The sequence below is a fragment of the Tupaia chinensis genome, unplaced genomic scaffold, assembly GCF_000334495.1.
Source record: "Tupaia chinensis unplaced genomic scaffold, TupChi_1.0 Scaffold147282_1, whole genome shotgun sequence".
Lineage (NCBI taxonomy): Eukaryota > Metazoa > Chordata > Mammalia > Scandentia > Tupaiidae > Tupaia > Tupaia belangeri.
In genome coordinates this window covers 5,608,788-5,636,618 of record NW_006207133.1, presented here as the reverse complement: position 1 = coordinate 5,636,618, position 27,831 = coordinate 5,608,788, and the positions used below count along the sequence as shown (strand labels likewise).

General features: G+C 42.9%; 1 protein-coding gene and 1 pseudogene across 1 annotated transcript; both read left to right on the top strand.

Annotated features, from left to right (window-relative positions):
- The first annotated feature begins 1,189 nt into the window (after positions 1 to 1,189).
- LOC102501010 (L-threonine 3-dehydrogenase, mitochondrial pseudogene) lies at positions 1,190 to 4,141 on the top strand (annotated as a pseudogene).
- A 1,727-nt stretch (positions 4,142 to 5,868) lies between these two features.
- NIFK (nucleolar protein interacting with the FHA domain of MKI67) lies at positions 5,869 to 21,166 on the top strand. Its single transcript, XM_027768713.1, has 8 exons — positions 5,869 to 5,904; positions 6,336 to 6,585; positions 8,165 to 8,304; positions 16,595 to 16,703; positions 17,683 to 17,894; positions 19,817 to 19,879; positions 20,003 to 20,071; positions 20,611 to 21,166. Exons 1-8 carry the CDS (start codon positions 5,869 to 5,871, stop codon positions 20,857 to 20,859), a joined length of 1,128 nt encoding a protein of 375 aa, XP_027624514.1. The 3' UTR covers positions 20,860 to 21,166.
- Positions 21,167 to 27,831: the final 6,665 nt, after the last annotated feature.

Sequence of the window (27,831 nt, the reverse complement as noted above, 5' to 3'; positions counted from 1 at the left end):
CTTTATAGTATGTTCATTCTACTCACTGGGGTTTATGCCTAAAGTCAGACTTGGGTTCATGTATACGTATGTGTCAGCTGTGCTAGCTATTGGATATATTTAGACTAATTAAGTTCATTGGCAGAACAATTGAATGGGGGGAGAGGCATGGAGGGCAACCGTGGATGTGGGAGGGACAATGTGGGAGGAGGATGGGACATGGCAGAGGGTGGGGGATGGGGAATCAAGGATGGCAAAACAAAAGGCAAGGTATGCAGGACATAAGAATTGGAAAATTATTTGCTGAGAACATGTATGTTGATGTGCTTAATTTAGCCAATGCACAGTGTATTTTGGATGGAAAGTTCATTTGTGTGTTGTGATGGTGTATAGTGAATTAATGTAGAGAATGAATAAATTTAAAATAAAAAAGCAAATGACTATCCAAAAATTAAAAAAAAAAAAAAAAGAAAGCTAACAAAGATGCAAGAGAAGAGAAGCAACAAACTCCAGAAGATGTAGGAGAAAAGAGATGAGTTTCAGGAGGTGAGGAAGTTCTTGCTCCATCCGAAAGAGGAAATATACAACATAAAAAAGAAACAGAATTGTTAGAGATGAAGTCTGTAATACAGGAAATCAAAACCTCCCTTGAGGGACCAGCAGTTAGCGTAATGGCTATGTCACTGGACTCCCATGGCGGCGACCGCAGTTCGCGTACTGGACCCGATGCCTTAAAACTCACACCAGGCACATGTGCATGCGTGCCCAAGATCCCGAGAGGAGAATGGAGGAGAAGGGATTGCGGCGTGGCCATCCCCCATGGGGGGTGATTTCTCGCTTTCTGTCTCTCTGTCTCTCTCTGCCTTTCTGGTGAGCACACACGCCCTATAGTGAAAACCTCTCCAAAACAAAAAAGAAACCTCCCTTGAAATTATTAAAAGCAGATTAGGGACCGTTACCATAACGGCTGGGTTGCTGGACTCCCATATAGTCGACCACAGTTCAAGTCCCAGACCTGGTGGCTTAAACTCACGCCAGGCACGGGAGTGTGTGCCCAAGATCCCAAAAGGAGAATAGAGGAGAAGGGGTTGCAGTGTGGCCATACCCCCTGGGGGTGATTTCTCGCTTTCGGCTGGGCCAAGTCCGTACCTGGATGATTTGTCTGGGCACTTAATTCAGAATGAGGGTCTTCAAAGGTGTGAGATGCTAGATGGAGCTCTGCTTACAGCTGTGGGAACAAACAAGAGGGAAGGTAGGCAGGAGGGGGACCCTCAGTCCCTCCCAGTGCCACCTGTGTCCCTTCTGCCATCATTTAGTTCACCCCCAAAAGCCTTCTCCTACCTGGACACTCAGCATACCCTGCCTAGCCTGCTGCTTGCCCAGCCTTGTTCCCAGCCCCACTTTTCCCAGCCACCTTTACTCATCATGTTTCCCCCAACAGGTGTTCTAGTATGTAGGTGGTGATGGTGGATACTAATGGGGGTGGCATGGGTGGTCAGTGGGGAAGGGAAGGGGTGACACACACTGAGCACCCTACAGTCAGTATGTGGAAGTGCCTGGAGACCCAGTTGTTAAAACGGCTGGAGTGGCCTTGACATTGAGTGCTAAGGAATGGGGTACAAAGGTAGGTGAATAGAACAGTCCAACTCAGTAAAGAGCCATCCACCCAAAGTATCAGTAGCCTGCCTCTTCTACTTACAAAAATGGCAGGAAGGAAGGGAAAGCAGGAGAGGGTGGCCTAGCATCCATACAGAATGAGTTTCTCCAGGACCTGCCCTAACAGGTGGCTCCCATCACACCAAAAAAGGAACAAGGGAAAGTTTGCTTTAGTAAACCATGCAGGCTGCACCCACCATGGTCACTGTATTTGCTTCCTAAGGTTGCCAAGACAAATTACCACAAACCAATAGGCTTAGAACAATAGGAACTCAATCCCTCACAGCCCTGGATACCAGAAATCAGGTTTAAGGTGCTGGAAAGGCTGTGCTCTTTCTCAGAAGGCCCGAGGGGCAAATCCTTCCTTGCTTCTCCTTAGCTGCTAGTAGTCACCAGGAACCCCTGGTGTTTCTTAGCTCATAAGTGCATCACTCCAATTTCTGCCATGGTCATATGTGGCTCCTGTCTCTGTGTGGGTCCAGATTTCCCTCTTTTCACAAGGCCAAAAGTGGGACCAGCAATTAGCATAATGGCTATGTTGCTGAACTCCCATGTAGCCGACCGTGGTTCCAGTCCCGGACCCAGTGGCTTAAAACTCATGCCAGGCGTGTGTGTATGCGTGCCCAAGATCCCGAGAGGAGAATGGAGGGAAGGGATTGCGGCGTGGCCATCCCCCCTGGGGGGTGATTTCTCGCTTTCTATCTCTCTGCCTCTCTCTGGCTGGCGAACGCACACGCCCTATAGCAAAAACCTCTCCAAAAAAAAGAAAAGTCATTGGATTAAGGCCTACCTATACTAACCCAACATGACCTCATCTTAATTTTGAATATAGCTGCAAGACTATTTCCAATAAGGTCACATTCACATTTATCGAAGTTCCAGGAATTAGGACTTTAGCATATCTCTTGGAGTGCAACAGACTTTAACCCAGTGCAGTGATCAATGCCCCAAATCTCTATTTCTACTTTAAATGTGTGGACCATCAAGCATCAGTCCCATCTGAAAGCTTGTTAGAAATCAGAGACTTGCAGATGGCATAATGGTTATGTCACTGGACTCCCATGTAGTTGACTGAGGTTCCAGTCCTGGACCTGGCAACTTAAAACTCAGGCTGGGTGCACGTGCATGTATGCCCAGGGACCCAAGAGGAGAATGGAGAAGAGATTGCAGCGTGGCCATCTCTCCAGAGGATGATTTCTCACTGTCTGTCTCTCTAGCTACTGCATGTGCCCTATAGGAAAAAATCTCTTTCAAAAAAAAAAAAAAAAGAAAAGAAAATGGGTCTGCCTGCTGCGCCCAGTCAGTCTCTACCTGGTGGTCCAGGCTCTGGGGCTGCGTTCACAGTATCACCAGGCTGGTGCGTGTGAAGGTGTTTGAAAAGAAAATGCTAATCATTAAGATGCTGAGGCATGCGGTGGGCTAGAAGGTACAGAGCCCAGCTTCTGGCTGTTGGGCGTCTGTCTTGCCAGTCCAGTTTCTGGGTATCTCCCCTCAGCAAGTACCAACAGATGCCAACTTTCACTCAGCCTCTTTCTCTGAAACGAATCATCCACGAGTTTTAATTACAGGGTGTCTCGGCCAGCTGAGAGTAGGGCTTGCTAACCTTCTGAGGAAACGATTTGGGAAGGACAATGTGATTTTGTCTGACATAAGAAAACCCCCTAATCATGTCTTCCATAGTGGCCCATTTATTTATTCTGATATCTTGGATTATAAGAGTCTTCGTGAGATCGTGGTCAACAACCGCATCACCTGGCTGTTTCATTACAGTGCTTTGCTCAGTGCTGTCGGAGAAGCAAACATGTCCTTAGCGAGTGCTGTGAACATAACAGGATTACATAATATTCTGGACGTTGTAGCAGAACACAACCTGCGGTTGTTTGTGCCCAGTACGATCAGGGCTTTTGGACCTACCTCTCCTTGGAACCCAACCCCTGATCGCTGTATTCAGAGACCCAGGACCATCTATGGGGTGTCCAAGGTCCACGCAGAGCTCATGGGTGACTATTATTATTACTGATATGGGCTGGATTTCCAGTGCCTGAGATAGCCTGCAATCATTTCAGCTGACTCCCAGCCTGGAGGAGGAACAACTGACTATGCAGTCCAGATTTTGCACGATGCTACAAAGACTGGCAAATTTGAGTGCAACCTAAGGGCTGGCACAAGGCTCCCCATGATGTACATTGACGACTGCCTCAGGGCCACCCTGGAGGTCATGGAGGCCCCAGCCGAGACCCTCCCCATGCAGACCTACAATGTAAACACCATGAGCTTCAGGCCCCAGGAGCTGGCCCAGGAGCTTCTCAAGCACATGCCGGAATTCCAGATCACTTACAATGTGGATGCTGTTAGACAGGCCATAGTGGACAGCTGGCCGATGAACTTTGATGACAGCAATGATCAGAAGGACTGGGGGTGGAAACATGATTTTGATCTTCCAGAGCTGGTGACTACAATGTTGAACTTCCATGGTTCTGACACCAGAATCGCCCAGGCCAACTGAAAGAATCCAAAGGAAGAAATCCTAGGTCCTGGATCACCAACAGGGAGCCATCAAGCCCCTGAGGTTATAGATTGTAAGGAAATGACATTATCTGGAGTCAAAATGATGGGACTAAACTTTGGCAGCTCACTTTTGAACTGCTCGATGGGGAGTGGAGTTAGCTTTCAGCAGGTTTAAAATGTTGGTCTGGTGGTAGAACTTTTTTTTTTTTTTTGGAGAGATTTTCACTGTAGGGCGCGTGCGCTTGCCAGACAGACAGAGAGAGACATAGAGACAGAAAGCGAGAAATCACCCCCCAGGGAGGATGGTCACACCGCAATCCCTTCTCCTCCATTCTCCTCTCGGGATCTTGGGCACGCAAGCACACGCGCCCGGCGTGAGTTTTAAGCCACCGGGTCCGGGACACGAACCGCGATCGACTACATGGGAGTCCAGCGACATAGCCATTACGCTAACTGCTGGTTCCCCTGGTGGTAGAACTTTTCACCCTGCTGTTTGTCTAGACGTCCTGACACACATACCATGAATGAAGACTTAAGTCAGAGTAGTTTCTATATATTTCCTTAATTAAGATGAATGGACCATTCCCCGGAAGATGGAAGTTTGTGACATTTGTATTTAATTCAATTCAACTTAAATTTAAATAATACTGCAAAGGCCCCAGGACTCTCTTGACTAGAGAGCAAAGATTACGTTTTAAAGACCTTCAAAGATGTTCTTCAAGTTTAAAAGCATTCTTTACAATCTCACCACAACATAAATAATGATTAGTATATTCTCATATTTACCATATTCAAGAGATTTTAACATTGATTCAGAAATATTCTAGCTTATTTTTCTGTAAGACTATGTATTTGTAGGAAGTTGGGAATATCCAAGATGATACACCTAGTAAAGAGGCCTCTTTGATTGCCCTCCTGAGATTGATTCAGTGGGAGACGGGAACCTCGGGATGCCACTGGATGCCACTGGTTCCCCCATCCCCTTATAGGGCACATGCTAAAATCCCTCCTCCATCCTCAGGATTTTAAGTGCATGCACATGCACCTGGCATGATTTTCAAACTGCCAGGTCCAGGGCTTAAACCACTGTTTGATTTTTTTTTTCAAGCTGCTAGGTCCGGGATTCGAACCATGGAATCAGCCATGTGGGATCCAGCTTCCTTAACCTGCATACCACTTGCTGATCCCACCACTGATGATTCTAAAGCAACTATGACCCAGTAGTTGAAACCAATTCCAAACACTATTTTCTAAAGAGCCATCTCTAGTTATAGCCTTTTTGGGGGGGAGGGAGAGAGTTTTTTGCTATAGGGTATGTGTGGTCGCCAGAAAGACCGAGACAGAGAGAGAGAGAAAGACAGACAGAAAGCAAGAAATAACCCCCCCAGGGGATGGCCACACCGCAATCCCTTCTCCATTCTCCTCTCGGAATCCTGGGCACGCACGCACACATGCCCAGAGTGAGTTCAAGCCACCAGGTCCGGGACTCAAACTGCGGTCGACTACATGGGAGTCCAGTGACATGGCCATTACACTAACTGCTGGTCCCAGTTATAGCCTTTTTAAAACACGTTCTCAGACTGAGCTTTGAGAAGCGCTATTCCAAGCCCTCTGGTGTAACTACTGTAAAGTTGTTGTATATGCAGACTAATGTCGTCCAGCTACCTCGGCACCTGCTACTTGTGAAATCACTAAAAAGTGAAACTCCTGGTCCACAGCTTCATCATGGATATATTGTTAACAGCTGTCAAGGATGAAAAGGTGTTTATATTATGAACTTAATGACAATAAAATGTTATGCATTTGGAAAAAAAAGAAAATGCAGAAATCAAAACCGGTGCCCTGCCCCGAACCCACTGAATCACCATCTACCTTGAGGCAACCGTTCTCTTCACTCAAATTTGAAAGGCCTTGAGAAGCCTTCGGTTATTAACCACTTAGGGGGCTGTTCTCCCTGCGCTCCCAGGACAGACAGAAAGCGAGAAATCACCCCCCAATCTCTTCTCTTCCGCAGATCTTGGGGTCCTTGGGACTCGAAGACTTGGGGTCCTCGCGATCGACTACGTGAGAGTCCAGCGACGTAAACATTACGTCATCTGCTGGTCTCCCGGCCTCTATTTTTAATAAACCCATTGAAAATATGGGAGAACATAGGTGGGGACTTTCGGACAGGTGGAGGAGGTGAGACCTAGAGAAAGCGCGGTCCAGCCAGCAGGGGGCGCGGGAGCTCGCCCGGCCCCGCCCCGCCTTCACCCGCCCCTACCTCCGCTTCCGAAGAGCTGAGGGTCGGTGATTTCCGGGAGCGCCGCGTGGAGCGCTTGTGTTTGGGAGCTTTCAGCCTGGCGGGTCTAGTTGTCCCGGCGGGGCCGCTCCTGTCGCTGAATCCGCAGGAAGATACCAAGTTTCAGAAGGAGGTCGCGCACGTTCGCCCGCGCATTACCAAGCTGAGCGAGCCGGCGAAGGGAGGCTGCGGACCGGGCTTGGGGGTCTCGGGTCGCCCGCCCGCCGGCCGCTCCTGGGCCGCCCCACGCTTCTGCTGCCTCCATATACTTGAGTCTTCTGATCCTGAGCAGGAAGTCCGAGGTTTACGCTGAACGGGAGATAATGATGGCGTTTGTCAGCTCGGGCATTGGGGTCTTCATCTGGAAGACGAGGAGAACCAGCCGTGGGGAGGGAATGGCACTCCGGTGCCGCACTGTAGAGCTGTCTCCCTCCCTGCCGCTTTGCCCCTAGAAACGGGGACCCCAGACCTGTCCACCCTGGGGGGAGGTCTGTATGCGGGTTGGTGACTGGGAATTCCTCAGAGACAGTATTGCCAAGTTTTGCTGACTAGGGCCCCTGAAATCAAGTTTATAATTTGACCTTTGAACCACTGCAGGGGTTAAGGATACTGACCCCTCCCCACACACCGTGGTGGTCGAAAATCCGTTGTAACTATTGACTTCCCCAAAATCCTAATAAGTTGTTATTCACGTTTAAATGTGCCTCTTTGTGGGATACAATATGGTTTTTCACAGCATGCTTGCAGTATGTGATAAATCAAGGATATTACCGTAAAAATTCGTTTTCAGCAGAGAACACTGCTTTGTGATATGTGATTTCAGTTTTTGTTTTACTAGATTTTTTCAAAATAAATATGTAAGATTGGCAGTATATCCCCACCCCCTCCCCTTTATTAAAAACTGTGTTGTGGTATGCCATTCCATAACCTATTTGCCTTGTTTTTTGTTGTTTTTGAATCTTTACTTTTCGTATGAGGCACCTATGCTCACTAGAGGGAGAGAGAGAGGGAAGGTGAAAAATCATCCCTCTAGGACCACACCGCATTCCCTTTTCTTTTCTCTTCACAGGATTTTAGGCATGTTAATGCACACACCCTCTTGTTTTTCAAGTCTCCAGGTCTAGGACTCCCGAACCATTTAAGTCGGTTACAGAATCCAACTGCCTTAATGGCCACACTAACGAGCCTCCTATATTCCTTGTTTATTTGTACTCTTCTATCTATTAAACATCTTTTCTGAGCACCTCCCATCCCATCCCCCGGCTCTTTGGTTTTTAATATCACTATACTGTGGAAAATGTGAAAGTTCTTGTTACAGCCAGTAAGAGTGTGATTGAGATGCTGAAAGGGTCATCTGCATTGTGAAGGTTAAGGTTCGCAAAATTGTTGGTTAGGTGTGAGTAAAGAGAGACCTACTTAAAAAATTGAAGGTACATTTATATGGAGTTCTCTAGACAGAAGATTTTTAGATGACTCGTTCAAAGATTTTATTCATTCAGCTGTAGTTAATGGACATTTAAATGGTGCTGGGCTTCAAGGCTGCAAAGACCATCAGCTGCCTCAGGATTGTACTTGTGGGGAGGTAGACATTAAGCACTTCATTCTTACTGATCAAGTACTACTGTGATCTGTGGAAATACGAGGTAGGTTCCTGGACTAAGGGCTAGGAGGATCACAGGTTTTGTTGCAATGTGATTTTCTAATGAAATAATATTTATTTACCTGGTCTTTATTATCTTTAGCAACGAGAACAAGGAAAACTTACTCCTGGAGTAATCTACGTGGGCCACCTACCTAGCGCACTTTATGAAACCCAGATCAAAGCATATTTCTCTCAGTTTGGCACTATTACAAGATTTAGACTGTCCAGAAGTAAAAGGGTAAGATGTTCGCAGTGTTTTGTTTTCCGAGTGTATATCAGCCTTCACACTTTACAGACATGTTCTTTTATTGTTGCTTGTTATATTTCACTCCAGAATGGGAAGTAGATGAGGTTTAGACTCTGAAAAGCCACGAGAGAAAAATCAGCATTATAGTAAATATTTATTTATTATTATTATTATTATTTTTTAATTTGCTATAGGGAATATGTGCTCACCATAGAGAAATGGGGATGGTTGAGTAGAGGGGCAGTGAGAAAACAAGTTGCCAGGTTCCTGGGACTCAATAATGGCAGGCCCTGTGGGAGTCCAGAGCCTCAACCATCATGCCACCTGCTGGCCCTAAGTATTACTATAAATGTTTGTTTTGCTGAAGTAATATCCCCGAAACAGAGAGAAAGTGAGAAATCAGCACCACCACCTTGAGGGGGATGGCCATACCACAATCCCTTTTCCTCCGTTCTTCTTTCAGGATTTTGGGCACATGTACACACACCTGGGATGTTTCTAAGGCCACTGGGTCTGGAGTCAAACCCTCACAATAGGCTACTTGGGATCCAGCCACCTTAATTCCCATACCACTTGCTGCCCCCTTTTGTATTACTTTCTAGTACAAGTTTCCCTGTAATAGCAAAACTTTGTATGGTGAATGGTTAAGGACTCTGAGCTGGACTATCTAGGATTGAGGCCTGGCCCTTCAACTCACCAGTTACCTCACCTTGGATATGTTATAAAATCTGTGTGCTTTAGTTTTCTTATTTGTAAAACATGAGTAAAGTAACACCAACTTTCTAGGAGTAGTCAGATCATTAAATGAAGTAATAATAAGGTTCTTAGAGCATTGTCTGACACACAGCAAACAGCATTTAAGGGTTTCTGTTACACTTACCTTCTAGTTTAAAAAAGTGTATGTCGTTTTTCAGAAATAGGAAAAGTAACCCACATTATTTTCTTTCCCAACATATACACCTTTATTAGTTGTAGCCATAGACATCTTACTGGAATTTCTCTTTTCTTTTCCTCTTTTTTTTTTTAATTTAAATTTATTTATTTATATTCATTCACTGTATATTGGCTCCAATCAAGCACATCAACGTACATGTTATTGTCAACAAATAATTTTCTATTTCTTGTTTCCTGTATGTTTTGCTTTTTTTTTTCCCCATCCTTGATTCCCTATCTCTTACCCTCTGTTATCTCCCACTCTCCTCCCACACTGTCTCTGGTATCTATGTTTACTTTCTATACTTTTTTCTCCCCACATTTTATTGAGTCACTAAAGATCTTAATTAATCTAAATATTTTCATAGCAAGCACAAGTGCAACTTTAGGCATAAGCCTCAGTGAGTAGAATGAACATCCTATAAAGTAGCACCTGACTGGGGCTATATATCTTCCTGCAGTCATCAAATAGGTATTTTGAATGCATTTTTTTTTTATTTCAAGAGAAGCAGTTGTAGTTGTTTTGTTTTAATTTCCCATCCAGAATATACTGCATAGTGGCTTAATCATGCATGTTATTTCCAAAAATTTTCCATTTCTAGTTTCTAGTATTTTTTTTACCCCTATTTCAATATTTCTCTTCACCATATATTATAAAGAGGAGCTAAATCTGTCATCTGCTGTTCTTAAATTCTGAGTTAGACAATCATCATAATTCTTTTGATGATTGGTCTTATTTATGCTTTGAAACACAGATGACATCCATGAGTGACTAAAGAAGGGATACTATTCCTTTAGAAAAGGGGTAAGTAGGATCTATATGGAAATGTTTCTTAGACAGGAATTCTTGGCTAATGAACCCTGCCTGCAGTAAGCAGCTATACTTTACCTGTTACCCTAAGCAGAAGGTGGAACCACAGTCTTCATTTTCTGCATCAATGGAACAGGGACACTGTCTGCCAAAGAATAACAAGCCATCTTATTTCAGAATCATCCTCTTTCCTAGAAAAACAAAGGGAATTTAAATCAGAGTAAAATGTGGCACCCTGTGAGCCAACTCCAGTAATTTGGCTTTGTTACACAGACACTCACACAAGATCTGAAGTACTTTGCTGTGGAAATATGGAGACCTGGGGTCTCAGCCTCATGCTGCCATGAATTAGTTGTTTGACCTTGCACTTGACATGACCAGGACTTAGATCCCATATCTGAAAAAATGAGTAAAACTTAGATTAAGAGATCTCGAAGACCCTACCCGCTTCGGCAAGCTTGAATAAAGAAATCGTGAGTTTACAGCAGCGTGTATATTATTAAATAATTTACATGTGAGAGTAAAGTCATGCTATAAAAAAGCTACTCCTTTGCATTTCCAGATGTCTAATGGGTATTTAACACAAAAGTAGGATCAGTGTTGCCATAATCTGTTTCAGGGTTTTCTGTCTGCCCATTTAATGATAATAGTCATCTTTTAAAATATTTTTAAAAGTCACATATATAGCTCATTACTCCTTATTTGGTTTTATCGATGGGAACCTTTTTCTCATTAGCATTATACAGGCTATAAAATATGCTGCTTATTTTTCAAATACATTTGAGCAATGCTGTTCTATGAGCTTTTATCCTCTTCCCCCTGCTCTCTGGTATCATTTACTAACCAGTAGAGTAACCTTGGATAAATCATTCCATTTCTCCATGCTTAAGTTTCCTGTTTTACATAGTAATAGATCTGGCTTAGATAAGTGTTTCCCAAAGTGTGCTTGGCAAGACACAGCAATGCTCAGAAGAGTTGTGTGATCAAGCAAATCTGGACAAAAATGTACTCAATATCCTCTACAGCTACACTTAGAGAAAACCATTAGTGTTCTAATAGCCCTTCAAAGTCTTGTGGTAAAGAAACTTGATTATTTTATGTTATTGAATTTATCCCACATTCATTTAGAGCATTTCTTTTATCTTTGAAATACCCAAACTTGGTAATCTCCACAGTCTCTCTTCATTCTTACTTTAAAGTAATACTGAATGATACGGTTTTGTAGGTCTGTTAAAATTCTGTAAAATGGGCTTATAGCCAGGCCTCTTGGTGCTAAATTTAGTTTTACAATGACCACTGTGTGACCTGAAGCAAAGTCGTAATTTTTCTGGGCCTCAGTTTCCTCAACTGAACACTTCTACTTTATAGGGATGCTATAAAATAAAAACAAAAATGGGAACTATAACTTAGAATCAAAAAGCTTCTCATGCTGTGAAAATGAAGGCAGAGTGAAGGGCTGGGTTTGAAACTATAATAATATGGAAAGTTTTAATGACCTAAGACATATGCAGTGATTTTTTTTTTTTTTTTTAGAGATTTTCACTGTAGGGCGCGTGTGCTCGCCAGACAGACAGAGAGAGACATAGAGACAGAAAGCAAGAAATCACCCCCCAGGGGGGATGGTCACGCCGCAATCCCTTCCCCTCCATTCTCCTCTTGGGATCTTGGGCACACACGCACACGCGCCCGGCGTGAGTTTTAAGCCACCGGGTCTGGGACACGAACCGCGGTCGACTACGTGGGAGTCCAGCGACATAGCCATTACGCTAACTGCTGGTTCCCGGGACTGGATCTTTGAGTGCCTCTCTAGGTTTGGAAAGTTTTCTTGTAGGGTTTCAAGGTATAGATTATAAATGCCCTTATGAGTCTCTTCACCTTCTGAAATGCCAGTTATCCAGATGTTTGGATGTTTGTATCTAGTACTTCTTGTATATTAATCTCATTTTGGGGGCAATTTTCTCAGTCTTCGTGGAAGATTTTTCTAGGTCAGCAATTTTCTATGTCTGAGATTCTATTTTCTATATGATCTAGTCTGCTTTTAATACTTTCAAGGGAGTGTTTTTTTTGGGGGGGGGAGAGGTTTTCGCTATAGGGCGCGTGCGCTTGCCAGACAGACAGAGACGTAGAGACAGAAAGCGAGAAATCACCCCCCGGGGGGATGGTCACGTCACAATCCCTTCTCCTCCATTCTCCTCTCGGGATCTTGGGCACGCACACACATGTGTCCAGCGTGAGTTTTAAGCCACTGGGTCCAGGACGCGAACTGCAGTCAACTACCTGGGCGTCCAATGACATAGCCATTACGCTAACTGCTGGTTCCCTCAAGGGAGATTTTGACTTCCTGTATTATAGCCTTCATGTCTATTAAAGTGTATAATTCCTCTTTTAGATCTTGCAAGAATTTCCTCACCTCCTGGAACTCGTCAACTTCTTTCTCCTTTCTCTTTAGCAGTTCGTTGTCTCTCTTCTCTTCCATCTCTGTTAGCTTTACCCTTGTGAATGTTCTAAATTCTTGATCAGATATTCCCATGATTTCCATTGAACTGCTTGCAGATGAAGAGGTTTTATTCTTTTCCCTTGGAGGAGAGGTATTTTTCTTGCTTTCCCATATTTCTTGTGGTCCTGCTGTGATTTCTAGTCATCTTACAGGTGGTTTGTTTCTTCCTAATTCTTGAAGTTCAATCTGAACATTCAGGAGCAAGCAGAAAGAGGTGATCTGGACTCTCTTTTCCGTTCTGTTGTGATCGTTTTGTGCAGCAGATTCAGTAGATATTGAGGAATATGTTAACCCTAATAATTATTTGGATGTTTAGCTACAGTGCCCTTAGATCCATCTAGAAACACAGTAAGTGGATATTGAGGTGTGGAGAGACGAGATAAAAGGAAACGAAAAAGAGAGAAACAACAACAAAGGAAAAGGGAAAAAAAAATAAGGAAGGAAAAAAATTTTAAAAAATTTATAATTATTATTTTTCTTTAAAAATAAAAAAGCACAAAATAGAAAGCCACGCTGTGCAAAATCACTGGTTTGCAGGAGCCTTGAGGAATCTTCTCCTGAAGGCCTGCCTCTCGCCTCGCCTGCCTGGGTGGGAGGAGCAGAGCGGATTATTAAATATTAACCAAACAAAAGGTGGAGCTGAGAACAAGAGAAAACGTTACCGTTAAAAAATTTTAAAAAGTAAAAATTACCAAAAAAAGAAGACAGAAGCAGGGAGGGACAGGGACAGAGACAGAGATAGGAGGCTAGAGGAGCTCCTTACCACTCTAGCTTGTTTGCTGGAGGATGAATTATCAGTAGGAAACCTTCATTTCTCTTACCCTGGAATCACTAGTTCACAGGAGCCATGAGGAATCTTCTGAAGGCCTGCCTCTCCCCTCTCCTGCCACTCTAGCTTGTTTGCTGGAGGATGAATTATCAGTAGGAAACCTTCATTTCTCTTACCCTGGAATCACTAGTTCACAGGAGCCATGAGGAATCTCTGGAATTTCTCTTTTCTTTTCTTTTTGGAGAGATTTTTGCTATAGGGCGTGTGCGCTCGCCAGACAGACAAGAGAGAGGCATAGAAACAGAAAGTGAGAAATCACCCCCGGAGGGATGGTCACGCCGCAATCTCTTCTCCTCCATTCTCTTCTCGGGATCTTGGGCATGCATGCACACGCGCCCGGCGTGAGTTGTAAGCCACTGGGTCCTGGATGCGAACCACGGTTGACTACGTGGGAGTCCAGCGACAGCCATTACGCTAACTGCTGGTCCCAAGAATTATTTATTTAATTCCATTTGTTATTGTTATTGTTTTTATTTTTATTTGGCCAGATGTAGAGAGAAAGGAAAAATAAGAAAGCTGGCCGCCAGGTCTGGGACTCAAACCACACTTGGCCATGTGGGAATCCAGCACCTTTAACCACCACACCCCCGCACCTTTAACCACCACACCCCCGCAACAGAGTCTTCAGGTTATGATCCATCCCCAGCCAGCCCAGCATGTTCTGGGAGGCCCAGGGCATGAACCAGGGACCTTCTCATGTGGGTTCAGTTGCATTATCACTGTACCATCATAAGGCTCCTGTTAGAGAATATATCTTAGTGACTACCTAGCTTTCCACTACTCAAATGCCGATTTGATGTCATTGTACTTGATTCAGCTCTTCATTGTTTAAAAAATAGATTTTAGGTAGACTTGAGGTTTTTTTGGTACCCATCTTCAGTCTTCTTCCCTTTCCCATAGTAAAACAGTATATAATGGACCATCTTCATATCCCCAGTTGTCCCAAAATATCTTAAGCTGTTTATTTTCTCCCTGTTCTGGGTTTCAGTCAAGGTCTTGCAGGTGGTATTACAGTTCTTTGCCTATCTACGACAGTATCTCCTTATTCTTTGTTGTTAATTGGCTTTTGTGAAATGTTCAGGCCTCTTGGCATGTAGGAGGCCCCCTCATAGAAGAGAAGCACTAAAATTTACCATCTCCAGTATTGTTCATTTCCAAAATTGTTAAACAGTAAAGCCCTCTCCACTCCACCTGTTTTGACTATTTGCTTGGTATTTCCAGCATTCTGGCATTATTAGGTAAGAGTTGTTGGGGTTTTTTTGTTTGTTTTGTTGTCGTCGTTGTTTTTAATTGCCAGAGGACATGTGTACTTGCCAGATAGAAAATGCCCCCCAAGTAGGACCTGGTCAAATTCAAAGGGCTTATTTACTACTGCAGGATTGACTGTTTTTGTGGGGTTTACTTTGTTTGGGAGTTTGGGTATGCTTGCTTTTTGACACAGTATATATTTTTATGTCACTTTTCAGAAGCTTTATGTCACTTTCCAGTAAAGGTACATTGAATTGGGTTTTATGATGTTTCTTCTATGCCACTACCTTTCTTGTCCCTCTCAAGAGTTAGAATTATAAATAGACTTTCAAGCATGAATTTTTTTTTTTTTTTTTTTTTTTTTTTTTTTTGAGAGAGAGCATTGCTATAGGACATATGCACTCACTAGAGAAACAAAGCGAGAAATCACCACCTGGTAGAATGGCCCATGTCATAGTCTCTTCTCTGTTTCTATCTTGAGATCTTGGGTATGCATGCACACATGCTCTGCATTTCAAAGCTCCAGGTCTGGGACTTGAACCATGGTCGACCGTGTAGGAGTCTAGCACCATAACCATTACACCATCTGCTGGTCCCCAAGCATCTTAATTTTACCAAAGTCACCTGTTGCGGACAACTAAACTGAGATTCAGAGTTGCATGACTGTCCAGATTGTTTAAAATGGCACAGCTGGTCTAGAAATGAGCCTCCTGACTCCCACTCTGTTAAGCCATGTGACTTTTAAGTAGTTTCTTATTTCTAGAATCAGATCACCAATTTTGATTCATTTTCAAAATTATTTCATGTATGTCAAGATTGTTAAATATTGGTAACACTTACTGAGTATTTGACAGATATTTTGTTGAATATTTATGGATTACCAAGCCTGAAAATGGTTATTTTATCATAACTTTTTTTTTTTTTTTTTTTTGAGTTTTTCTTTGTTTTGTTTTGTTTTTTGTTGTGGGCATGTGCACTCGCCAGAGAGACAGAAAGCGAGAAATCACCCCCAAGAGGGGACGGCCACGCTGCAATCCTTTCTCCTCTATTCTCCTCTTGGGATCTTGGGCATACATGCCCACGCACCCGGCGTGAGTTTTAAGACACCAGGTCCAGGACTCGAACCACAGTCAACTACATGGGAGTCCAGCAACATAGCCATTACACTAACTGCTGGTCCCAGAAATCACCCCCCAGGGGGGATGACCACATCACAATCCCATCTCCTCCATTCTCCTCTTGGGATCTTGGGCATGCGTGCAAACGCGCCCAGCATGAGTTTAAGACACCAGGTCCAGGACTTGAGTTCAGCGACATAGCCATTACGCTAACTGCTGGTCCCTTATCATTGCCATTTTGCGGAATGAAAAACTGAGACTTAAACATTGTTTACCCAATTAAGTGTCAGAGCCAGGATTCAAAAACGGACATGTGGTTTTTATAACTCATACCCACGTTGGTAAGACATGTGAAAAAATCTGTTGTGCTTCGTGGTGTGGCATGGAATTTAGGTCATGTTTTTCAGAGAATGTTCATTTGCCCCCAGCAATGAAAGTGGACAGTACTGCTAAACGTTGAAATGAGCACCGTGTGTTTTATTAGTTTTGGGGGACATAGAAGGGTCAGTATCTGGTTACTTAGATATGAAATTGGAATTATATTGTCTCTTTTGAAGCATCATACTATGCCCTGGGAATTATGAATATATAAATAGTACATCTTTACACTAATGAAATAGAAAATGGGTAGATGGCCACTGGGCCATCACCTGCATGCTCAGACTATTTTGTATCTTTTCTTTTTCTCATAACAATCCTTAGAATATGTGAGTTGAGGTTGAACTAAAGGTGTCAAAGATATTTGGTAAGGGACTAATGTACATTATTTAAATTAATAGCATTTTAGGAATTTGTTGACACATTAGAGTTTAGTTGTTTTAGTTCTTGTGAATTTTCCATTGCAGACTGGAAACAGCAGAGGCTATGCCTTTATAGAGTTTGAATCTGACGATGTCGCCAAGATCGTTGCTGAAACCATGAACAACTACCTGTTTGGTAACAGACTCCTGAAGTGTAAGTACTCTAGTCGATATTTTTTTTTTAAGAATTATTTAATTTTATTTATTCATTTATTTTAATTTGACCAGAATGAGAGGGAGAGGGAACGTAAGAAAACAAATCACCAGGTCCAGGTCTCCCAACAGTGGCCAGCCATGTGGGAGTGTCCAGTGCCTTTAACCACCACACCACCTGCTGGTCCTCCTTGCTCTAGTCTTAATCCCCAGGGTTCCTTGCACCCTGCTGCTGGAGGGGGGCGGACTGTGAGGCAAAGGCCAGAGGGCTTAGTGTTTCATTTTGGGGATAATTCTCTTAAGAAATGGTACAAAGAAAATTTAAGTGTATTTTCTAGGCAGGTACTAATTGAAATTTGTTTTTTAATTGCCAGAGGGCACGTGCACTTACCAGACAGGGAGGGAGAAGGCATCCCACCTGGTGGGTCATGGTCACCATTCCTTCTCTTCCATTTCTCTACCCTGTCAGGATTTAGAGCACACACTTGGCTTGTTTTTCAGGCCACTGGAACTGGAATTTGAACCATGGTCAACTATGTGGCATCCGATTCCCTTAACTACTAAGCTATAGGGCCAGCCCTTTAGTAGCATCTTCCTGTTCCAGGTACTATTATTGTGAGAAAGAATCCAAGTAGCCTGGTTGAGTTCATAGGTTCATTCTCACATTTAAAGCACAGCTCTTGGCGGGAGGAAATGGGTTGACTGGGTGACCTGAGGGGTGTTTCACATATGCCAGATCAGCACTGTGCTCTGACTTCCTTGTGAGAAGTAACTAAAAGAGTTCTAAATTGTAGAGTTTGTTGCTTCTGTACTAATGCTTTGAATACGTTGGGTAGAACTGACCCTTTTCACTCTGATGGGAGATTAGCATCGTCATCTTGGTTATGGTGCAAAGAGTAGCACTGGGTAGATGCTCAAGTTACATTAAAATCCTTTCTTTACCATTTTGTTGAAAACCTCTTCTTTACCTTTTATAATAGGTCATTTTGTACCACCCGAAAAAGTACATAAAGAACTTTTCAGAAACTGGAATACTCCATTTCAGCAGCCATCATACCCAGCAGTGAAACGATATAATAAAGATCGGACACCTCTACAAAAGCAACGGATGGAGAAGCGTTTTAAGAGGAAAGAAAAATTACTCAGGAGTAGATTAGCTAAAAAAGGAATTGACTATAATTTTCCTTCCTTGGTAAATATTCCTTCATGAAATGATTTTATGTGTGTGTGACTTTATGATGGGGTGGACTTTTTTCCTATTTACGTATATCTTCGTCTTTATATAAGATATCTAGTGCTTATCACATATTAGGTTTTGACTGATTTCTGGAAACATTGCATTGTAGGTCCCTCCTAAAAGCTTGTAAGCAAGCAAGTTATTGACGTTAAACCACTTTTTAAAAAAAATTTTAGGATATTTTTTTTATTTATTTATTTTTTTATTTGACCAAGGAGAGAGAGAGAAAAAGTGAGAAAGCCATCCACCAGGTCCAAGACTCAAACTGAATAGCCATGGGAGTCCAGCACCCCAACCACCATGCCCTGCTGGTCTTATAAACAACTATTTAACCATATTGTAATACTCTTAGATTACCCTTAAAGGTGATATTACTATCAAGATCTTACTTAACCATCCTTTTTTACTTTTTTGCCATTCTAGTTAAAATGGTCCATATTCTTTTTTGGGGGCGGGGGGGGCGGGGAGAGTTGCTATGGGACACATGCGCTCACCAAAAAGAGAGAGACAAAGAGTGAGAAATCATCCCCCAGGGGAGATGGCCACACCCCAGTCGCTTCTCCTCCTTTCTCCTCTCGGGATCTCAGGCATGCATACATGCCTCTGGCATGAATTTAAGCCACTGGTCCAGGACTTGAACTGTGGTTGATATAGCCATTACAACAGCTGCTGGTCCCAGTCCATATTCTTTTAACCTGGGAATATTAAAATAGAATTAGCCAGTAAGCACCTTTTTTTTTTCTTCCCAATTGTCAGAGTACATGGGTTCACCAGAGAGGAGGAGTAAGAGGCAAGTACCCATGGTGGAATATGATCATATCACAGTCCCTTCTGCTTTTCTCTATCCTGTCAGGATTGAGGGCATACATGCACAAGTCCCTCTTGTGTTTCTCAAACTGCCAGGGCCAGGATTCACACCACAGTGGGCCTTGTGGCATTCGAGTCCCTTAACCACTGAGCTGTGGGGCCAGCTGAGTGGGCACTGCTTCTGTAAATTAAATGAGCAGGGATTAAAATACTGCAAGGCTATGTACATGAACATAATTTAGCACAGATGTTCATCCAGTTCTTCCTTGCTTAAAAGAATAATGAATGAATCTTAATGAATCTACCTCAAAGTAAGAAGAGCTATATGTTTTTTACTACAAAATAAGAATTCAGGTCTTTAGAATGTGGGTAGTATGGGCGAAGGTCTTTTTTTCTATTCTTGACTCCATCTTGAGATTGTTTTCTATCTTCCTGAGTCCCTGTCAGCTTATTTTCAAATAATTAGTTGGTAAGGGATGGTATATATTCCCAAGTTTCATTAGCTCTTTCATCTTTACCCAGAAATTAGAAATTTGAATTGTCTTTCTTTGCCTCAGTTCCTGGACATTTGTTCTTTGCCCAGACCCCAGAGCCTTTAACAGCACTGGGACACGTGTCAAGGCCTTAGACCCTGGCACTCTGGTGAGCTATTTGGGAATTGGGACAGGGAAGCTTGGAAATGGGTGTGCAAGCACTGCTTTTTCTCTGTCCTGTTGATTATTTAGGAGAAAAGTCAATGGGCTTCATTGCCACAGAGCTGAACTCGACCAGGTCAGGCCCCCAGGACCCACCTTCTCATATCCTTCCTAGTTCTGCCTCGATGAATGCAGGATTTTATGAATCAGCTCCAGGGTTTGCCCTGCTCTTAAATCTCTGCAGTTCTTGCCAGTTCCTCAGGCCCCTTTTCTGATTTTGACCTTTACTTGAGATTATTCTTTATATTTATGGGTTTTGTTTTTTAAATACTCTGTCATTTAGGAAGAATTTACCATGTGTGAGGATCTAATGGTAAGTTTAAAAAAGTCAGGATGTTGAGACTGCCAATTTATAACTTTTTATTTTTATTTAAGATTATACAGAAAAAGGGGAAAAAGCTTTTAGACACTGATCTTCAGAAATCTACAAAAAGCCAGGTAAAAATTTTATTTGTGTTAAATGCTAGATATTAGAGGAAGATAAATAGGAAAATACATTTAAGACTACAATAGCTGATAAATATGCAAATTGATAAAAAATATATCAAAATTTATTTGAAGGTTTTACCTAAGAAGAAGAAAAAGGTTTCAAGCACCCCTAACACTCCTGAGAAGACTGTGGATAGCCAGGTAAAATTATCAATATTCTGGGCACCAGATATCGTAAAACTAATTTGAAAAAAGCAAAGCAGTTTCTGCTACTGTTGCTTACATTGATTTGATTTTTGTGTCATTTTTGGTAGATTTTTAGTGGTAATTTAGCAATTTTTTTTTTTTAAGAATTATTTTTTATTTATTTATTCATTTATTTTTATTTGACCAGAGAGGGACAGAGAAAGTAAGAAAGCAAGCCATCAGGTTCAGGACTTGAACCATAGTCGGCCATGTGGGAGTCCAGTGCCCTCAACCACCATGCCACTTGCCAGCCCCATGTTATAGCAGTTTCTACGTAAAAGCTTATAATGGAGCATATAATATTACAGTTAATTCAGAGTTTCTAAACTAAGTATGATAACCACCTAAGTTCCTTATTATCGAAATTGTATTATCAGAAGATGGAAACAGATCTAAAGTAACATGGTACAACTTGTAAAAATAGACCAGAGGTGATGTTTTTCCTAATACAGCTCTATATTTATGTATTACAATTTCTTATTTCTTGAATCCAGGGCCCCACACCAGTTTGTACACCAACATTTTTGGAGAAACGAAAATCTGAAGTGGCTGAAATGAATGATGATGATAAAGATAATGAAATTGTTTTCAAACAGCCTGTATCCAGTGTAAAGGAAGAAACACAAGAGACTCAAATACCTAAACGGGGGAAAAAAGACAAAGAAAAAGCAATCAGTGATTCCAAATGTATTATGTACATTTCTTCTAAAAAATGTGATTTTGTTATCATAGCTGATTTTTAATATGTACCATGAGATGTAACCGTTGACAAGATTTTCAGAGGAAAATTGCACTGTTCAAGTCAGTAAGGAAAGCAGTCCAGAATTTTGGCCGGTCTATCCTTGCTGAAACAGGGGGGGCATATAGCAGCTGGCAGTGACTGGATTCTCAACACTGCCTCTCTGTCCTCATCTCTTCCAGTTTTCTTTTCAGATTTTATGTCTTCTTACTCTGCAAAAAGAAGGGTCACCATTAATTGCAGGTATAAGTACTGAATTGAAGCATTTTTTTGGCACCACAAATAAAGATCACCAGTCTTGCTTAACCATCTTCATCATTGTCCCCATAGTTGTGTACAGTTAACCCGTGAGAGTGCTTTTAGACTTCAACATTGGATATCTAAATCTGGAAGTAATGTTAAATTACTTTCTGGCTGTATCAACAATGTGGAATTATATTCCCAGTTCCCACAATGACCAACAACTTAGCTTTTTCTATGATTTACTTTTTTGTAAGGAAGACTGAGCAGTGGAATGGGGGATATAGTATCACCTGTAAATTTCTCATGCTCTTGAAATGTGTTTTTGTATTAATCAGTATTTTTTTAAGAGAGATTTTTGCTGTAGGATGTGTGCATTCACCAGAGAGAGGCTGAAAGCGAGAGATTACCCCACAGTAAATTTCAGGCCACTAGGTCTGGAGTTCAAACTGCAGTTGATTACATGGGAGTCTAGCAACATAACCATTGTGCCATCTGCTGGTCCCAAGATTTTTCTTTTCTTTTTTGGAGAGGTTTTCTCTATAGGGCGCGGCGCGTGCACTCGCCAGACAGAGACATAGAGACAGAAAGTGAGAAATCACCCCCCCAGGGGGGATGGTCATGTCACAATCCCTTCTCCATTCTCCTCTCAGGATCTTGGGCATGCACGCACACACGCCCGGCGTGAGTTTTAAGCCACCGGGTCCAGGATGAGAACCGTGGTCGACTACGTGGGAGTCCAGTGACATAGCCATTACGCTAACTGCTGGTTCCCAGTCCCAAGATTTGTTAAAATACCCACTGCCGGGGACCAGCGGGTGGCGTGGTGGTTAAGGCACTGCACTGGACACTCCCACATGGCCAACTGGGGTTCAAGTCCTGGACCTGGTGGCTTGCTTTCTCACTTTCTCACTCTCATGCTCTGTCTCGCTCTGGTCAAATTAAAAAATAAATGAATGAATAAATAAATATATTTTTTAAAAATACCCACTGCCATAATCTTTTTTTTTTTTTTTCAATCCAGTATTTGTTAAATCTCAATATAAAATACTAGGCTAGATGGGCCAGCAGGAGCTGTGGTAGTTAAGGCACCGAATATGGACGACTCCACAGTTGAAGTCAGGGACTCAGCAGCTTGAAAAAACACCCTGGGAAAATGCTGAGAGGAGAATAAAGGAGAAGGGACTGCAGTATGGCCCTCCCTTAGAGTGTTATTTTTCACTTAACCTCTTTGTCTCCAGTAAGTATATACACCGTATGGCCAAAAGAAAAAATACTAGGCTAGGTATTGTGATTCAAATGCAAAATGAAATTGAAGTATATGCAAAGAACAGATTATGCCTCTAGAGTAGTTCCCAGCACATAGCAGGTCAGTATGTAGACATCATGTACCTGACAAGATAACTAAATATAGCCCCTCTTCCCAAACTCCCACCAACCTACATTCTTAGGTATGGTACTATTCATTGGTGTTCAATATGTAACCTAGAGTGGGGAGGGTGAGATTACATTTTTTTTTCGAAGAGTAATTTTATGGGACCAGCATTTAGCGTGATGGCTATGTCACTGGACTTTCATGTAGTCAGCTGCGGTTCGAGTCCCAGACCAGGAAGCTTAAAACTCTCTGGGCTTGTGTGCTTGCGTGCCCAAGATAGTGAGAGGAGCATGGAGGAGAAGGGATTGTGGCAGGGCCATCCCCCCGGGAGGTGATTTCTTGCTTTCTGTCTATCTGTCAAGTGCACCCACCCTTTAGCAAAAACTTATAAAAAAAAAAAAAACCCTAATTTTATTTATTCATTTATTTTAATTTGACCATAAAGAGACACAGAGAGAGAGGGAAAGTGAGAAAGCAGGCCACCAGATCCAGAACTTGAACCACTGTCAGCCATGTGGGCGTGTCCAGCGCCTTAACCACCATGCTACTTGCTGGTCCCAAGATTACATTCTTAGTGTGTCATAGCATGGAGGTGTTTTGTTTTTCTAATGAAGTTATGTGATTACATAGAGCATTATTAAAGTGGTAAGGGTTTGGTTTAAAGGTTTTGTAGTAGATAATCTGGCTAGAGTCTGACGAATAGACTCAGCAGTAATTAAGGTTTTCAGTAGGTAAGAGATCAAGTGAGGGGGAAAGGGCATAACTCAAAACTATGTGAAAATGCATGGGGAGGGTGGGTAACGTGTGCGTGCCAGAGGTAGAAGCAAACCACAGGATCTTAGCATACCACATTACTCTTCTGCCCTCTAGCTCCTCAGAATCCTTGGTGCCCCCAGTCATGTTTTCAGGTCAACATGGATGGAAATCCGTCAGCTATGTGACCACTAGCCTTGCAGGTTCTAACTGCCCCTGGAAATGCATCTTTTGGGGCCAAAAGTTGGTGTGGAGGATAAAGTGGCTAAATCCCAAATGACAGGATTTGCCAATAGACGACTAGGTCAGACCCAGCTGGCTGGGTGGTGTCTGCATGCAGCCCCAAAATCCTGAAAAGAGATTGAAGGAAAGGGAATTATAATGGGGCCATCTTCGCCTAGGAGTGATTTCTTGGTCTCCGATGAGCACACATGCCCTATAGCAAAACTTAAAGATGGATCTTTTGTTTTCTTAGGGTCTGCCATAGGGCATGTGCACTCACCAGAGAGAAACTGTGAGAAAGTGAGAAATCACCCCCTAGGGGGATGGCCACATTGCAATCCCCATTCTCCTGTGATTTTGGACATACACACTCAGCTTGCTCCTCAAGCCTCTGGTCTGGGCTGTATGTGGGAGTCCGGGGCCATAGCCATCACACCTGCTGGTCCCAAAGATACATCTCGTTTTTTGTGTGGTTTTTTTTTGTTGTGTTTTTCATTTATTTCACTTCATTTATTTTGTTTTTACTGTATATAGTATTTATTTTTTAAAATAATAACTTCTTTTATTCATTTATTTTAATTTGACCAGGGAGGGACAAAGAACGAGAAAGCAAGCCACCAGGTCCGGAATTCGAACCACGGGTCAGCCACGTGGGATTCCAGCGCTCTTAACCGCCATGCCACCTGCCAGCCCCACTTCATTTCTTATCATTATCATTATCATTATTTGGTTTCTAATTTTACCAGAGAGGGATTGAAAGAGAGAACGAGCCACCAGAACTGGGACTCAACCATGACCAACCATATGGTAATCCAGCACCTGTAACCACTTTGCCTCCTGCTGGCTCCCCAAAGATGCATCTCTGTTTGGTTTTTTTTGGAGAGGTTTTTGCTGTAGGGTGCGTGTGCTCACCAGACAGACAGAAAGAGAAATCACCCCCCAGGGGGGATGGCCACACCACGATCCCTTCTCCATTCTCCTCTCAGGATCTTGGGCGTACGGGCATGCATGCACACGCACCCAGCATGAGTTTTAAGCTACCAGGTCCGGGACTTGAACAGTAGTCGACTACGTGGGAGTATAGCTACATAGCCATTACACTAACTGCTGGTCCCGAAGACACATCTCTTAATGGAAAGATAATATATCAAAATATTGTGTTGTCAGAAGAGTCATGACTTTTTTTCAGAGGTCATTTATACAAAGATGAATATATTTTGCCTGTTTTGTTCCATAACCTCTTGCCATCTTTCAGTGAGCTTTTTAACTTCTTTATAGACCTGGCTTTATTGGCAAAGAACTGAACAAGGTGCTGATTTACAGCTTCATCTTAATTAAACATTATACCATACAAGGAGTTTTTTTGTTTTTTTGGAGAGGTTTTTCGTTATAGGGCGCGTGGGCTCGCCAGACAGACAGACAGAGACATAGAGACAGAAAGCGAGAAATCACCTCCCCTGGGGGATGGTCACGCCGCAATCCCTTCTCCATTCTCCTCTTTGGATCTCGGGCACGTACACACACGCGCCCGGCGTGAATTTTAAGCCCCCGGGTCCGGGACGCGAACCACGGTCGACTATGTGGGAGTCCAGTGACATAGCCATTATGCTAACTGCTGGTTCCCAAGGAGTTTTTTTTAGAGAGTTATTCTACTTCCTTTATTTATTCATTTTAATTTGACCAGAGAGGGACAGAGGGAGAGGGAAAGTGAGAAAGCAAGCTGTCAGATCTGAGACCTGAACCGCCCAGTAGTGGGCGTCCAGTGCCCTTAACCACCATGCCACCTGCTGGCCCCACCATACAAGGAGTTTTGAAGAGAAACAAGTGGAAGTGTAGGTGTGGCAACATCCCATCCAAGCTCCAGTAATTTTTTATGGGTTATCAAACTTGTGTGTGGTCTCATGTCATGATGGGACACAACTCCTTTATGATCAACTTCTGGACAATTCTGGATGATGGATTTGTTCAGGTGCTGCAGTTGCCAACAGTACACTTTCGAATTGCTTGTTGGGTTCTTTGTAGGAGCTCAAAAAGACAACTTTAAAATCCCACCACACTGAGAGCGTAACCTTCCACTAATGAATGTCTGCTTTCGATGTTCTTTGTGGCACATCAGCACATTGGGACCAAGACCATGCCAGACCATGCCCCACATTGTTGTAAACAATCCACTTCTCATCACCAGTTATCAGTCGCTTCAAAAAAGGATCATTTTCCTCACATTTAATGAGGATGTCGCATATGTTTATACGTGCCATCCAATGAACTTTGAGTTCCTGAGGAACCCAAATATCGAGCTTGCTTACATATCGGCTTCAGGTAGTTGTGAACACTTGAATGATGGATGTTCAGTGTTTCTGTAATGTGGGTTTGACTCCATCAATGCCTTTATTTTGTCAACCTTGGGCTTCCTTGACCAAGGAATATTGAGATCAAAATCATCAGCACAGAAATTCAAGAACCATCGTTGGCCACTGATATTCTTGTAGAGCATTGTCACCGTAAGCTACGCAACTTCTCGAACAAGCTTGACAGGCACTCTTCCATGTACAGAAGTAAAATGGTAAAATATGGTGAGCATGCAGTTTGGTTTCCCAACTTCAACTTATTTTAAAATCTCCAAAACTCAACCAAATCAATTTATTTTTAGAATGAAGCTAAAACTGTCAGCTGTCAAATGACATAGCAAGAACATAGTTGTGAATGACCGGTACTTCCAAAAATGAACTAGCACCATCTGTTGCAAAAATGAATCTTGGGCCAGCAGGTGATGATGGTGTTAAAGGCTATGGACTCCCACATGGCCAACCCCGGTTCAAGTCGACCTGGCAGTTTGCTTTCTCACTTTCTGTCTCTGGTGAGTACATGTGTTTTATATCCAATTGAAATAATAAATAATGTTTTTTTAAAGTGAGTCATGACTTTGCCAACAAGCCAATACTAATGCTGTGGAATTACAGGTTATTTTTCCCTTTCCTAGCTTTTTAAAATTTCTGTCAGAGACAGGTAGCCTGTGGTCTCTGGAACCTCCCATATGGCTCCAATATCACACAGCATCCTACCACCTGCATCACCAGAGGAGGGCCAGCAGCTAGCATAATGGCTATGCCGCTGGACTCCCACGTAGTCAACCGCGGTTCGCGTCCCGGACCCGGTGGCTTAAAACTCACGCCAGGCACGTGTTGCATGTGTACCTAAGATCCCGAGAGGAGAATAGAGGAGAAGGGATTGCGGCGTGGCCATCCCCGCTGGGGGGGGATTTCTCACTTTCTGTCTCTCCCTGGCTCTGTCTGGTGAGCACACGCGCCCTATAGCAAAAACCTCCTAAAAAAAAAGTTTTAATAGAAGTATATGTTGCTATTACATATTAGTAACTGCTATATGAAGAACTCTTCCATTCTCAGTAGTTGGGTTACACCCACACACGTGCCCATCATGAATTTCAAGCCTCTGAGTATAGGACCCAAACCATAGTCAGTCATGTAGGAACCCAGCAGCCTTAACCACACCACCTGCTGGCCCCACCCACCATATTTTTCAATACACTGTGCCTAGAACTTAAACCATGCAGTTGGCCATGTGAGCGGACTCCAGTCATCTTAACCACCACCACTGACTGGCCAAACAGCAATGTAACTTCCCTTTTTTTTTAAGAAATTTTTGCTATAGGGTGCGTGCACTCAGCTGAGAGAGAGAGAAAGCAAGAAATCACCTGGGAGGATGGCCACTGCGATCCCCCTCCTCCATTCTCCTGGGATTTCAGGTACGCATGCACACATGCCTGGCATGAGTTTCAAGCTGCCAGGTCTGAGACTTGAACAGTCGACATGTGGGATTCCAGCAATGTAACCACCACACCATCTGCTGGTCCCAGCAATGTAAATTTAAAAAAAAAAAAATTAAGGTTGCTATAGGGCACATGTGCTCACCAGAGGGAGAAAGAAGAGAGAGCAAGGGGCCAGGTCCAGGAATTGAACCATGGTCAGCCATGTGAGAGTCCAGCACCCTAACCACCATGTACCTGCTGGACCCCCAGCAATGTAGTTTCCTTTTTTATTATTATTATTATTATTAGTGTCCAGTTAGATCAGACAGAAAGAGAGAGAGGGAAAGTAAGAAAGCAAGCCACCAGGTTTGGAACTTGAACTGCAGTCAGCCATGTAGGAGTCCAGCACCTTTAAACATGAAGCCACTTGCCAACCCCAGCAATGTAATTTTAACAATGCATTCTGAAAACTACATGTATCATGTTACCATGACTTGTAAGTCTTTTGTTATCAAATTAGATGGTAAAACATTTTTATTTTTCAGTGACAATCCACCTGTGCTAGAAAAAGAACACATTATATGTTGATATTACCAGACTAATCATTCATTGCAATATCC

Coding starts and splice junctions, on each gene's coding strand:
- NIFK (XM_027768713.1), top strand. CDS start 5,869: ATGGATATATTGTTAACAGCTGTCAAGGATGAAAAG. Junction 6,586..8,164: donor CGTTCGCCCGCGCATTACCA/AGCTGAGCGAGC, acceptor TTTATTATCTTT/AGCAACGAGAACAAGGAAAA. Junction 8,305..16,594: donor GACTGTCCAGAAGTAAAAGG/GTAAGATGTTCG, acceptor TTTCCATTGCAG/ACTGGAAACAGCAGAGGCTA.